The 15,072-nt window shown below is 40.9% G+C and overlaps 1 protein-coding gene across 1 annotated transcript in view; it reads right to left on the bottom strand.

The window, feature by feature from the left end:
• Positions 1–8,948, bottom strand: part of ARHGEF38 (Rho guanine nucleotide exchange factor 38) — a 121,195-nt gene extending 112,247 nt beyond the window's left edge. The window contains exon 1 of the mRNA XM_077755769.1: positions 8,753–8,948. Within this exon, the coding sequence (XP_077611895.1) occupies positions 8,753–8,948 (196 nt within the window). The remainder of the gene's footprint in view (positions 1–8,752) is intronic.
• Between the last annotated feature and the right edge of the window lie 6,124 nt (positions 8,949–15,072).

Here is a 15,072-nt window from a genome sequence, read left to right as displayed (position 1 = left end):
TTTATCAATGTAGCAGCAGAAAGTTACCACATCACAAAACATGTACCACAACCCTCAAATTGCTTTGACTTCTTGTTACTAATAAACCATCCAACTGAATACCTACTACGCCAAGGAATTAGATGCATCCTATTTGGAAATATTTAAAGCACTTGAGTTCAAACCCAAGCTCCACCACCTGAAGGAGTTTAGGACCTGACACCCCAAAATATGCTGCATTGGTATACTGATGATTTTGGGCTGAAGGCACTTGATAAACAGCAAATGCAGGGAGAGGCTTTCTGTGTGCTCTCTCTATCTGCCTAAAGATAGATCCTCCAAAAGGAACTCAGTTGTCAAAAATCCCCTCCTCAGGAGTTTTTTTTTTTTAATTAATTTATTTATATTGAGGGAGGGAAGGGGCAGAGACAGAGAGGGAGAGAGAATCCAAATCAGGCTCTGCACTATTAGCATGGAGCCCGATGTGGGGCTTGAACTCACGAACTGTGAGATCATGACCTGAACTGACATCAGACACTCAACCAGCTGAGCCACCCAGGTGTCCCTCTAAGGAGTTTCATCAACTGGGGAATATTGATTCTTATCATAGAAGAGAAAACCAGAAGTTGACACCATACCCAGACACTGTCACAAACTGTTATGTCCCTATCCATTTTTCTCAAACCCATTCATCTTTCATAAAATTATTTACTCTCCCCTAAGTGGTCTATATTTCCCTTTCCCTTCCCTTTTATGGTGCTATATAAGCTCTCAAATCTCTTCATTGTGGGGACGTGCATTTTTTTCCTATGATGCTACCCAGCAGGTAATATTAAAAATTAGTACACTTGTATACCTTTTCTCCTGTTAATCTGCCTATTGTCAGTTTATTTCATAGGTCCAGCTATTGAACCCAGGAGAGTAAAGTCTTTCCTCCCCTACACACTTATTTTTCAACTATGAAACCAGAACCGAAAAGGTGTTGGGATTAAATAATGTGTGAAAGTCCCTGGACCAGCGTGGTTGCTAGCAAAGGATGGTCACTCAGTCTGTGCCTTTCCTTCTCTCTCACTTTTCACACCTTGTATAGAATAAGGGCCACATCCCGAACATAGCTTACAACCAAAAACCACTTATAAGCAGCCTCCCTTGAGTGTGCAAATGGAGGCCAACATATCATGTCTATACATTTAACAATTGTGAGTCAAGCTGGCAAATTGTTAACTAATATGCTATATCTTTCTATGTTGATAAATATACCTTCAAAGTAACATGAAAGGCCAAGTTCAAATTTAGATTTTTCAGCTCCCTCAGAGGCAGGAGGCCCTGGGACACACTCACCCTTTCCAAGCTCTGAGGCCTATATCCCCACTCTTCCCTTTCTCGGCTCTGTCCCTCCCACAGGTGGATTGGTAGGCATGTGTGAATACCCCAGCTTGATCAACCTACAGACACACCTCCATAATCAACTGTCCCTCAGGTCCAAGGGTGTGCATACCAGCAACCACAGTCTGCCCCAAGGAAGGTGGGGTGGGAAGAGTTTCCAGCAGACTTTAGAGCCAGTATTGGGACCTATTGAACAGAAAGTTCTATGGTCCCAGGTACCCTGAACTTGGTCTAGATATAAGGGGAAGGGTCCTATGTAGTCAGTAACTTTGGCCCCAAGGACACCTCACCTACTTGCTGGAAAGAGGGACACAGAGGCATACTTTAAGGTACAACCTGAAGCCAAGTCTTGCTTGGTTCTAAGGATGATATTGCTTATAGTTTCAGCAGTTCTTGCAATTATTTCGCCCTTACCAGAAAATCCATATCCACAAAAAATACTAAAGTTAGTATGATTTATGTCATCAAGAAAAGGTAATTCTATAAAAGAAGTTTTTTTTTCTTTCTTGTATCTACAGAACCAAAGATGAATGTAGCTTAAATACTTTTCTCTCAGTCCATCTTTTCCCCAACTATATCATTATTTTAAGGTACATTTCTATTCATGCTCTGTATATCTGAGTTCTCCCTTGCTTTCCCTTCTTCCTTTTCCCTCTTCCCCTACCTCACTGTTTCTCTCCCCACCTCCTTCCCTTCCCCCCCATACCTCTTTCTCTCCCTACTCGTCTCTTCTTTCTCCCATTTCTCCCTCCCTCTTGAGTTCTCATCATTTGTTTTAATAAACTAATAATCTTTGTGAACAAAAAAAAAATTTAATTGGAAGCTGGATTTTCTACCTTTAAGAAAGTTGTATCTAGAGTCCCATAAGTAGAACACAGGAATACATTTTCTTATCACAATGTGATTATAGTAGAATAGCTCAAACTTTCTTGATTTCTGGGACTCACCCTTTGTTTAATTCAAATAACTTCCAAAAACTATAAAATAACTTTACTAAAAAAGAAGGAAAGTAAAATATCATGCTTCTTTTTGGTTTCTGTGCATGTGATGAGACAGAAATTACTTAGATTTACAAGTAATTTGTAAATTTATAAAAGGCTTTGCCTTTTATAAAGATTTACCCTTCTAACTATGAAATACACCTTATTTATATTGGTGTTACATTACTGATCCAAGTACTTCCCACTTCCCTAACGTACATATGAAGGCAGGTAAATAAAGGACTTACTCTTCAAAGAACAGGAAGAACACAGAGGGCTTGGAGCACTGAGAGAAACATGCACAGACAGCTGCACAATTAGTTTTATTCTACCCTACACCAGGCCCAAAACAGAAATCACCAAATCTCCCAGTGTTAACTGCTCCTCCTTCACACTTACAGATTGTCTGTATTCTTTTTTTTAATGTTTATTTATCTATTTATTTTGAGAGAGAGAGAGAGAGAGTGTGTGTGTGTGTGTGTGTGTGTGAGCAGGGGAGGGGCAGAAAGAGAGGGAGGGAGAGATTCCCAAGCAGGCTCCATGTTCTGTGTGAGCCCAATGAGGGGCTTGATCTCCTGACTGTGAGATCACAACCTGAGCCAAAATCAAGAGTTGGTTGCTTAACCAGATGAGCCACCCAGATACCCCAGATTGGTCTGTATTCTTAAAAATCATTACAAATTAAGTGTTCCCATAATCTTACCATGACTGATTTATTGTTTGAGCCATTTGTCCTCACACAACAATATATGTTATTCTGTATATCATTCATGTAGTAGGTTGGTTCATCAGCATAGAAAGAAAGCTTTACTTGACAAGCAAGAATTTTCATTGGCCAAAAAATTAACCAGGGTCTTAGTGTGGCCATATGGGATAAAAGTAACTGACCACTGTCTTAGTCAGTTTGGGCTGCTATAACAAATATACCACAGACTGGGTGGCTTAAACAACAAACATTTATTTCTCATAGTTCTGGAGGCTGGGAAGTCCAAGTTCTAGGCAGATTTAGTGTCTGGTAAGGGACCCCTTCCTAGCTGATAAATGGCTATCTTCTCAAACCTTCACACGGCAGAGAGTGGAAGCAGGGTCTCTCATGCTTCTTTTTATAAGGTACTAATCTCATTCAGCAGGGTTTTACCCTCATGACCTGATTATCTCCCCCAAACCCCACCTCCAAATAATATTACACTGGGAATTAGGCTTCAGTATAGGAATTTGGAGGGGACATAAGCATCCAACCCATATCACCCACACTGAGAGGAAACATGTAATGTCAGTCATATGAATCATGTAGGGTTTTCAGAAAAGGCTGCTGACAACCTCTTACTTGACACATACCCCAAAGCAAAGGAATCAAGAGCAAAAATAAACGATTGGGACCTCATCAAGATTAAAAGCTTCTGCACGGCAAGGGAAACAACCCACAAAACTAATAGGCAACCAGCGGAATGGGAAAGGATAGTTGCAAATGACATATCAGATAAAGGGTTGATATCCGGAATCTATAAGGAACTCACCAAACTCCACACCCGAAAAACAAACAACCCAGTGAAGAAATGGGCAGAAGATATGAACAGACACTTCTCCAAAGAGGACATCCAGATGGCCAACAGACACATGAAACGATGCTCAGCATCCCTCCTCATCAGGGAAATACAAATCAAAACCACACTGAGATACCACCTCACGCCAGTCAGAGTGGCTAAAATGAGCAAATCAGAGAACTCTAGATGCTGGCGAGGATGTGGAGAAACGGGCACCCTCCTACACTGTTGGTGGGAATGCAAACTGGTGCAGCCCCTCTGGAAAACAGTGTGGAGGTTCCTCAGGAAACTAACAATAGAACTCCCCTAGGACCCAGCAATAGCACTGCTAGGAATTTACCCAAGGGATACAGAAATGCTGATGCATAGGAGCACATGTACCCCAATGTTCATAGCAGCACTCTCCACAATAGCTAAAACATGGAAAGAGCCTAAGTGTCCATCAACAGATGAATGGATCAAGAAGATGTGGTTTATCTATACCATGGAATACTACATGGCAATGAGAAACAATGAAATCTGGCCATGTGTAGCAACATGGATGGACCTTGAGGGTGTTATGCTGAGCGAAATAAGTCAGGCAGAGAAGGACAAATATCATATGTTTGCACGTATAGGAGGATTAGGAGGAACTTAACGGACGAACAATGGGGAGAAGAAGGGGGGAAATGGTGGGGGAAAGGGAGAGAGGCAAACCATGAGAGACTCTTAAATGCTGACAAAAACTGAGAACTGATGGATGGAAGGGGGAGGGGGGAGGGACATGGAGGAGGGCACTCATGGGGATGAGCACTGGGTGTTGTGTGGAAACTAATTTGACAATAAACTATTTGTAAAAAAAAAAAAAAGAAAGAGAAAAGAAAAGGCTGCTGAATGTTAGTCAATAAGCTTTTTATAAAAAGTTTTAACTGTTGCAGAAATATGTCTCAAGCACACACACACAACTATACACACCGTAGACAGATTAGATAGATAGTCTGCATGCAAACAGACACACTTACACATAATTAAATTAGGCACATTTCAAAGGTAGAGTTTACACATATAATCATACATGAATTCATTTCCCAAAGACAAGAGTTTTAAGAAATGAGCCAGTGAGTTCCCCAGCTTTGATCACCCTCTGTGGCTCTCAGTAAAATGGCAATGAGGCACTGAGCTGGCTTGGAAGCTAAGGTGACAGCTCTTGTGATGAATGGAAGAGGAGGAATGAGCAGACTTAGGGTCTGCTGGGCTCTGAAAGGTAGGATCGGGAAAGAAATAGGCTTCTACTAAGAATTATTTGTTATATAGGCAATCCTGTACATTTTCATCCCTAATAGTTTTATTTTTTTTTACTGAAGGATCATCTTTACTAATGGCGACATATACCCTCACATTCGGAGATACAAGGGCTATTAATTCAGGCTCTGATGCTTTTCCTTACACTGATTCCCTACCTAGACCATATCATTCAAGTCTTACATTCTATTTGAAAGTCACTGAGTGCTTACAGTGTGCTGGGCATGATTCTAAGGGCGGAGATGGAACAGTTACCGAGACAGATAGGGTCTCTCTCATGGAGTGGGGGATGAGACATGGGAGAGGAGATGAGCATCAGTAATAGGCAAGAAACAAGGAAACAAGCTACACAATTTCAGACAGAGATGAGTACAATGAGGAAATTAAAATACCCTTCCCTCCCCATTCCGCTCCTTCTTCAGGTGCCCACCTTATCAACTCTTAACAACAACGTTTTCCAGCAACCTCCCTGCCCAATCCTGAATAGACAATTTCCTCCTCTTATGGGTCCACTGATCCCACATGTACTCTGTCCTGCCAATTCATTGCATGTGTTTACCTGTCTTCTCTTTCCCAATGAGACTTTAAGCCCCTTTGGAGTANTGACCTAAGCGAAAGTCGGACGCTTAACCTACTAAGCCACCCAGGCGTCCCAGACATTTTTTTTTTCTTAATGGTTTTGTAGTTGTAATCCCTGGCATACATTCAGTTTTTACTCATCACATAACATTTTCAATACATGCCAATTAATTGAACAAATCTGTTGAAGGAATAAAGGAGCCATTAACAGCAGGCTAGCAAAAAACTATTATTGTAAAACCTGGAGCTTAATGACTATGTTGTTGTGATCACAACCTTCTCCAGGCAGTTTATGATACTCTCATTAGAACCATGTTCTATTGTTTAATCTAGTAGCTCTCACCCAGTGTACCGTTTTTAAAGAAAATACAACTTTGGATTCTCACTGCTAAAGTGATGTCAGCCAGAAATTGAATTGAACAGGTAGACTGTCTAGTATGAGTTAAGAGGTGAGCCCACCGGCAGCAAAGAAAGGTCTTAGATTTCCCAGAACCCAGAGAAGGTGCCCGAAGAGACAGAGCAGTGAACTGTATTACTCAGATAGCAACACAGCCACTGAAGGACTCTGGCTAAATAATCTGAGGCCTCTTTCCAACATTGAAAAGCACACTGTGACCTCACAATGGTTTGGGGCCATCCATCGAGGGCTCTAACCAGCTCAGATCTTTATTCAGTGCCTCCTACGGAACCACCAGTTCCAAGATAGGCAGAGGAAAAACTCTTGACATGGCAATAATAAAAAAATTCTTAAGGTCATTTAGGGTCCATCTGCATGATAATGGGTATAGTGCAGATCAGAGTGCAAACCCGACAGAACTGATTACTTTGAATGTTAACGAGAAAATATTTTCTATTGTAGCCAAAGCAGTCATGGAAGAATCCTACTGAAAGCTCTATTATGTATTACATAGCCAACTTGGATTTTATTAAGAGTTACATCTAAAAAATGTTACTTATCAGGGGGCCAGCCTATTTTTACAGCTCTGATGTGCGCCTCTACACTCCCTGATGATTTTTCTCCTACACAGACAATTCTAGGAACGTGGGTTAACTCCCGGACCTTTTCTTCTACCTTCAAAAACAGGATCCAACAGGGCACAAGGAAGCCACAAATCCAATGGCGGGCATGAGAAGCCTGAGGTCCTCTGCCAAGTAACCAGCAAACATTTGCTGTCTTTTGTGGTCGCAGCAGTTTTTTGGTTTTTTGCTTTTTTTTTTTTTTTTACTAAGTTTAGGAAGTGAAGAGCAAAAAATATTTTCCATTTTTACTTGGTAATGGAAAATCTGGGCCAAGAAGATGCTGAATCAGTGAATCTCAGGCAGAATAAATATATTATTAGAGATAAAGCCATAGGCTTTTACTGAATTTGTATATGTGGTCTCTTCATCAAAGGACAGAAAAAAGTTGAAATGAGTAGACTAGTAAATTTGATTAATAAAGGGCAAGTCCTATCCTATCATTATTATTCCAATTATTCCTAAAATAAAAAATACTATTTGTTGAGCACATACCATGTGTTAGCCAATATGCCAGGTATTTTATGTAATTCCCTGATTTCATTCTTTCAGCAATACTGTGGTGAGTATCACTGTCCCACTTTCACAGAGAGGGAAACTGAGGCTCAGAAACTTCAAGTAATTTGTTCAAAGTCTTTTAGATAGTAAGTTGAAGAGCCAAGATTGCAAGGCAAATGTATCTGACTTTAAAATTTGCATTCTTTCCAAAGTATCCATTGCCTTGAGTAAAGTTTCATCTCCTTTGAAAGCTTCAATACCCTTCTTTCGTTTTTAAAAAAAGTCCTTTAAGGATAAGAGTTGACTCTACATTTTAATCCTGAATGATCAGGAATTTTTTTTTTTTTTAGTATTAACTTGTAGGCAACTTTAAAGATTTCATTTAAATTAATTTAGTTTAATTAATTTATGTAACTAAGCCTTGAGAACTACTTTTCTTTCTTCCTTTCTTTTCTTTCTTTCTTTCTTTCTTTCTTTCTTTCTTTCTTTTTTTTCTTCAGAAAGGGACCTACTAAGTACAAGAGTATTCTCTTGGTCTTTCTAGCCACGTCATAATTTTTCAGTCCAGAATGACAACTCATGGTGGGATTATGCAAGCTCAAATGCACAGTGTGCTCAAAGCGGGAGAGACAAGTTCTGGGGATCACATCACAGGCGCTGCAGTGGATACTTAAAGCAGGGCAGAATATCAGCATCCAAATGAAATTTACTAGAACAAGTGACCTTCAAGAGAAAGAGAGGAAAAAGAGGAGGTGGATTGAAAGGGATAGACATTCAGGGACTTAAACAGGACGTTTTATAATGACTGTGCCAAATTATCTTATGACCATCACAAAATAAACTGAAGTAATTTCCTCAAAAGTCATTCAATCTAAGCATGCTAAGCCTCTCTTGCCATATTTGGATGCTATTCGATTCACTCTAAAGGAATGAACACCTATGTGATTTTCAACAAATCCTATTATACCAACCCAGTGACTAACATTCCTCGTTTTTCACAGACATGATTGCAGTTTCATGCCCCTATTTAAGATAACCACAATCACAGTTCAGTACAATTACTTAGATAGATCTCATGGTGTGACACCCCACACCTATCTATTGAGAGAAACTATCTTTTGTCGATTTATAAATCATTTGCTTTCTAGGCTTCCCACTTTTTAAATTGGCTGAAGGAGGGAGAAGGAAGGGAGGAAGATAGCAGAAAAAATACTACACTCACCAGAAAAAAAATATATATTAAGAATAATTCAGAATTGGCTCATTAACTACTGAAGCACAGCAAAAATGTTTCCTATAATTTATGAGTGAGATTTACTTTCATTTTCTTATTTTTTGTTTGTTTTCTTATTTTCCTTAGTTCCTTCCTTACAGAGAAGGTAATATTTGATTTTCTCCTTTGCCTTATGTGATTTCTTTGCAAATGGAAGAATAGGAGAAAGCAGCTGGGAGTGCAGTAACCTAGGTCAATCAGTTTGTGGTGGTTACCTTGTAGTTTCTGGTTGTATTCGGTCCTGTCAGACTGACTCCTCCTCAAAGTACCAGAGTAGTCCCCAGAAACACTGCTGTCAACCACTGTGTCTGTCTTCCTTCTCTCCAGCATGTAGAGCCTGGGCCTCAGGAAGGTCAGATTCTTTTTCTTGGTGCCCATGTTATCTTTCCCAGTTGCTTCTTTGGGCTCCATCTGAGGCAAAGACAACCTTTTGAGCCTTGTAGGCAATGGCTGTTTGCTAAATTGCCTCAGGCTCAGGGTGGAAGCCACCAGAGTGAAGAGTTGAACTGCTCCCTTCTTACTAAAAGGCTTTACTCCAGGGTTACCTGGCTGTGACTGCCACCTCTCCAGAGTCCCAGAGTCCCACCCCTATGAGGTCATTCGTTTTTATGCCTAGAATTCTACAGGGGAAGCTGCCACCTGTTACCTGAGAGACCTGCCGCACTGAGCTAGGCAAAGCAGGGACTGTGCTGTCACATGCTACCGGAGCAAACAAAAATCCCATTGTGTGTGGCGGGGCTGGGGGTTGGGGGAAATGGGAGAACAGGGTGGGGCAGGGCAGAAGGGAAGCACACATGAACTTGTGGGTTTAATGTGTGCCTGTGGGTGTATACAGGTGCACCGGAGACTGCGCTGTGGTCTGCTGCCTGGAGGCAGACGTGGGCTTGCTTGTGACTTGTAGCTAGAGTCACCCACGTGTGACCCACGGAGCTAGTGTGGAGCTATTAGAATTTACATGTGCATCACAACAGTGGGGACAGAATCAGTTTTAGGAACTACCGTGTGCACTCAAAAGTCATGCTTCTCTGTCTTTACAAATATTCACAAACTGTTGACTAAAAACATGTTTTCCAAACCCTGATCCACGTTCTTGGGCAAAGGAGCATTCACGGCAACAGGCACAAGGAGAGGAGAAAATGTCCATAGAAGCCTGGAGACTTTTGAGGTCTCCCTTCCATGCGTTCAATTAACTCTTTCATGGTCCCAACACTGTTGCTGGTTCTGGTGCTTAGGAAAAGAAGCCCTGTGTCACAGTGTGATTTCTGTACAATCTTTTCCCGGTCCTTTCACAGATGGAGTACCGGAAACCGCAGCTCACCTTGGGAACAGAAGGGAAGGAAAAATGTTTGAAACTGAGAAGAGACATGTAGAAAGTGGTAAGGACAGTGGCAGGAATTGGGACGAGGTAAGGCAAATACTGATGTGGCTTTCATTAATTGTTTTGAAGTTGTTTTTCCTTGGAGTTACTGAGATTTCTCCAGGGAGAAATTCACCGAAGCCCTGGGAATGTACTGAATGTTCTATATGCCCTCGTTAGTGAAAAGAGGAAAGCAAATTCTCTTTTATTGTAAAGGTACTGCCAAAATCCAGCTTTGTGCTGCCCATTCTGAATCGTGGCTAAGTCTTGTTAGACAAGGTTTATAAATGAGGAAAAAAAGATAAAAACCATTTTCCAGCTCAAGATGTGTGGGCTGAATATAATTTGCATAATTACCTTAAATGATAAATGACAAATTTTACCCACTATAGAGACATCTATGGATAGCTTGGCATATTGAATGGTTTTTGTTTAATATAATTGATAATCTTTTTTGTAACAAACACTCCCAAGCATATTTAATAAATGCTTTAAAAGGCACACTCACTAACATGTAAAATGAGCTTGATTTCTGTTAAAAATGTTTCAATTATATTCTAATATTATATATATGTATATGCATATACTATGTTTGCATGTGTGCACCTGGTAACTAACAGAGATATGCTACTTAGGTATAGTGCTACTGCAGCCTGATGCCGTTAAAACTACAGGACTTATGAGAAATATGGGGTTAAGGATACAGCACTCAAGGGGCGCCTGGGTGGCTCAGTCGGTTGGGTGTCCGACTTCGGCTCAGGTCATGATCTCACGGTTTGAGCCCCGCATCGGGCTCTGTGCTGACAGCTAGCTCAGAGCCTGGAGCCTGTTTCAGATTCTGTATCTCCCTCTCTCTCTCTCAGAAAAAAAAAAAAAGGATACAGCACTCAAGAACTTTGTCAGTGACTCATAAAAAACAGAGAAAATTTTAAAAAATGGTAACACAGTTTAAATGTGATAAACTGTTAAGAAACACATAAATAGTATAAGAGGGATGCTTGTGTGGCTCAATCACTTGAGCATCGGATTACTGATTTCAGCTCAGGACATGATTCCCAGGGTCATGGTATTGAGCCCTGCATGGGCTCTGTGCTGAGTGCAGAGTCTGCTTAGGATTCTCTCTCTCTCTCTTTCTCTCTCTCTCTATCCCTCCCTCCGTCCCTCCCTCCCTCCTTCCCCTCTACCCCACTTATGCTCTCTCTCTCTCTAAAAAAAAAAAAATTAAGTGTAATAAATATGGTACTTTATACTGAAAAAGAAATGCAGGAAACCCATGCAAGTGGGTTTTGGAAGGGTCACCGTTTATGGGTCATGAAAGAAAAGGGATGTGAAATCAGATGGAAGTATACACAGCAAATGTAGATGACTGTGACTCATAGACCAGGCAGTGAACTGGGATCACTGGTAATTTTGAGGGGTGCACATGTATGTTTTGTGTACTCTTTTGTGGCTTAGGGCACCTAGATACGGTTTTCTGCATTCACCTAATATTTCAAGTGGATGAAATCACACATAGGCAAATATGAAATTGTGGTATGCTCAAACAGTTCCCTAAAATATCAATCTTGTTGGAAGAAATTTGTGTCTTTACAACAAGCATTGTAGCAGAACTGACTCGACTAGCTTTATTGTATTTTTAAATATTATCAGTTGCGAAGATACATAATATGACTACTATGGTTTCAGTAGTAAATATGTATTTTGTTTTTTCTAAATAGTTTCTATGTCAACTGTAAAAATGATACTACCTTTTAATCAATTAATAAATGGGGCAGGAATTGTTAGTTGCTTTCTTAATATTCATCCTAGCACATTCTACCTCCTTGGCATTCCTTGAACTTCTTTTATTCAAGGCAAAATTAGAGAATCATAATGAGAATTAGTTCCTTATATTTTCAGTTTATCTTGCTGTTAGGGATGGCCATGTATTCCCAGGCCTGGCCAATGAGCCCTCAGGGGCCGTCTGCTAGAATGGGGGCAGTGTATTGATTCTGGGAAAGCTTTTGCTTCTCTATTAAGAGGTGTTGTCACAGCTGGCTTCCACCATCCCCCTTCATCTAGACTTGATCTCTGGTACAGTTGCAACCACCTTGCATCCATGAGAAAAGACCAAGAGAACTATGAGCTTTGATACTACTGAGCTGAACCAATACAAGCAGCTGAACCACTACGGAACCAATACTAGCGGCCATCCACCTTTAGTCTTCTTGTTATGAGGGTAACTTAAACCTCGCTTCCTAAAACCATTGTCAATTAAATTTTCATTGGGAACACATTTCTAATGGATTCAACAGACAGAGGGTGTTTGGTATATTTATAGAGACACATACTTCTCTTGCTTATCTCTTTGAATTTTTACAGCCAGTGTGTTTAGAATGAGCAGCATGAAACATGATTTAGGTTTTCTGGAAATGAGAGAAGACAGGTTAGAGAGATGTTGAGTGTTTTATCACTGTGGTGCTTTGCTAGACCATGAGGGAGAATGAAGGACAAGGCCCCTGACTTATTTGTGTTTTATATTTTAGGGCAGAAGTAAAAAATGGATTTCAATGCAAGCATTTTATATTATGTAAATAAATAAAATATTGATATTAGAAAACTTAGGGGCACCTCGGTGGCTGAGTTAGTTATGCATCCAACTTTGGTCCAATGTTCGTGGGTTCGAGTTTCACGTCGGACTCTGTGCTGACAGCTCAGAGCCTGGAGCTTGTTTCAGATTCTGTGCCTGCCCCTCTCTCTGTCCCTCCCCAACTCGTGCTCTGTCTGTCTGTCTGTCTCTCTCAAAAATAAATAATAAACATTAAAAAATAAAAAAAAGAAATTTAAATCTCTTTTATTGGGAGTAAGGAATAAGTCGTTTCTGGTTCATTATTTTTAAAAAGTACTGGACAGTGAATTCAAGGCTCAGTTTTAGTTTTGGCTATGACATCAATCAGCTTGATATTACAAGTGACATATCTCTCTAGATCCCAATTTTTTCATCTATAAAATGTAAGGATGAGTTAGTCATTAGTACCATTCACTAAATAGCTTCAGTTTTCCCTTTAGGCACATGGGAGTATTGCACTGCCCTACACCCTTATAATTAAAGTGTGGCCATGTAGCTTGCTTTGGCCAAAGGAACTGATTAAAAGTGATGTATGTCACTTCTGGGAAAGTGTTAAGAACCAGTGTGTTTTGCTATAGCTCTCTTTCCCTCATTTATGATGACTGACAAGAGTCCAGGCAGCGGCTGCTCTATTTGGATAAGCCTGAGAATGAGGGTAACTCAGAGCAGATACCCCAGGTACCCCATAATAATTGTGCAGTTTGAGCATGAAAGAATTCTTTGCTGCTTTAAGGCACTGAGATTTGAGGCTTTTTTCAGAATTACTTCAGCATAACCTAGACTATCTTTATTGATGTAAGGTATAGATGAAATAAGACAGACATCTTTTTCAGGTCCAGCATGATATGACTTCTGGATTCCAATCCCAGAGTGCTATTAGGTTGGAAAAGTCCTAATTCCAAAACAGAAATAGATTTATTTTCCCTAGATCACATGACTAGTAAATGATGGAGTAAAGGACAGACCCAGGCCTCTCTTGTAGCAACATCCATGGTCTCGGCCACCCTGCTGTATCCAAAGTGCCTAGCAAACTGCCTGATATGCAGCAAGCACACCACAAAGGCACTTTTCTTCTGTCTGTTAAAGGCAGGTAGGAGCAATTTCCCCATTACCTATCTTTTTGGGGTGAGCTGAATCGAAGTGATCTGAAATTTTATCAACATCTCGGGTGATTTTTAAGTACAAACTCAGAGAACTCCTGCAAGTGTGCTCCCTGTCTCCCGTGTCTCTTCACTCCAATTCATCTTGCCCAATGCCTCTTGAATTTCCTTTCTAAACCGTAAATCAGATCATGTCATTCTCCAGATTAAAAAGCTTGATGGATTGTTTCCCACCGCATGTAGAAGGAAATCCAAATATTCTGTAGGCCTCAGACTGTCCAGTTTCATTTCCAATTACTTGCTGTTCTGGTTATTGATTGCTGAATAACAAATCACCCTGGAAAAGTTAGTTGCTGAAAGCAATGATTATCATTGTAATAGCTCTCACAGTCCCTGTGGATCAGGCACTCAGGAAAGGTTCAGCTAGGCAGTTCTAATTCAGGTCTCTCATGTAGTTGTAGGTGGATGTGGGCTGAAGCTGAAAGAGCGGGCAGGTGAAATCGCTGCTGGTTGACCAGGCATCTGTCTCTTCATGTACTTTCAGGCCCTCTTTGGTTTCTCCATGTGGGCTAGTTTGGGCCTCCCTCACAGCACGGCAGCCTTAAGGAAGTCAGACTGCTGAAATCATGGCTCTCAGGGCTACGAGGGGGAGAGTCTTAAGGGAACCAGGCCGAAAACACATCTTCTTTTATGGCCAATACTATGAAGTCATATAGTATCACTTCCACCATAGTCTCAAAGCCTACCTAGATTGAAGATAAGGGAACCCCACGTTTTCAATGAGAGGAGTATTAAAGTGACATTGTGGGGTATCTGGGTGGTTCAGTGGGTTAAGTTTCCAACTCTTCTTAAAACTTTTTAAATGTTTATTTATTTTTGAGAGAGACAGGCAGAGTGTGAGCAAGAGAGGGGCAGAGAGACACGGAAACAAAGATTCTGAAGCCGGGCTCCGGGCTCTAAGCAGACAGCGCAGAGCCAGATGTGGAGCTCGAACTCACAACCCACAAGATCATGATCTGAGCAGAAGTTGGATGCTTAACCGACTGAGCCACCCAGGTGCCCCAAGTGTCCAACTCTCAACATCAGGTCAGGTCATGATCTCATTTTTCATGAGCTCAAGCCCCAAGTCAATCTCTGTGCTGAGTGTGGAGCCTGCTTGGGATTCAGTCTCTCTCCTTCTCTCTCTCTCTATCTCTACACATGCACTCTCTCTCACGCGTGCGCAATAAATAAATAAACTAAAAAAAAAAAATAGTGCCACTGTACGAAAAGCTTACAGGATGGAAGAAATTGCTGTGACTGTCTATGGAGAATACAACCTCACGTACATACCCATACTCCCTATTCTATTCTATTCTTTTTTAGGATTGATTTTCTTCAAGCTGTTACTTGTACTTTTAATACTGCTTCTCATCCTGTGAAATCCTACTTATCCTTCAGGACCCAGCTTAAATGCCCCTCCTCTGAGAC

This window comes from Crocuta crocuta, unplaced genomic scaffold (genome assembly GCF_008692635.1).
Source record: "Crocuta crocuta isolate KB4526 unplaced genomic scaffold, BGI_CrCroc_1.0 scaffold92, whole genome shotgun sequence".
Taxonomy (NCBI): domain Eukaryota; kingdom Metazoa; phylum Chordata; class Mammalia; order Carnivora; family Hyaenidae; genus Crocuta; species Crocuta crocuta.
This window is presented reverse-complemented; position numbering and strand designations above follow the sequence as displayed.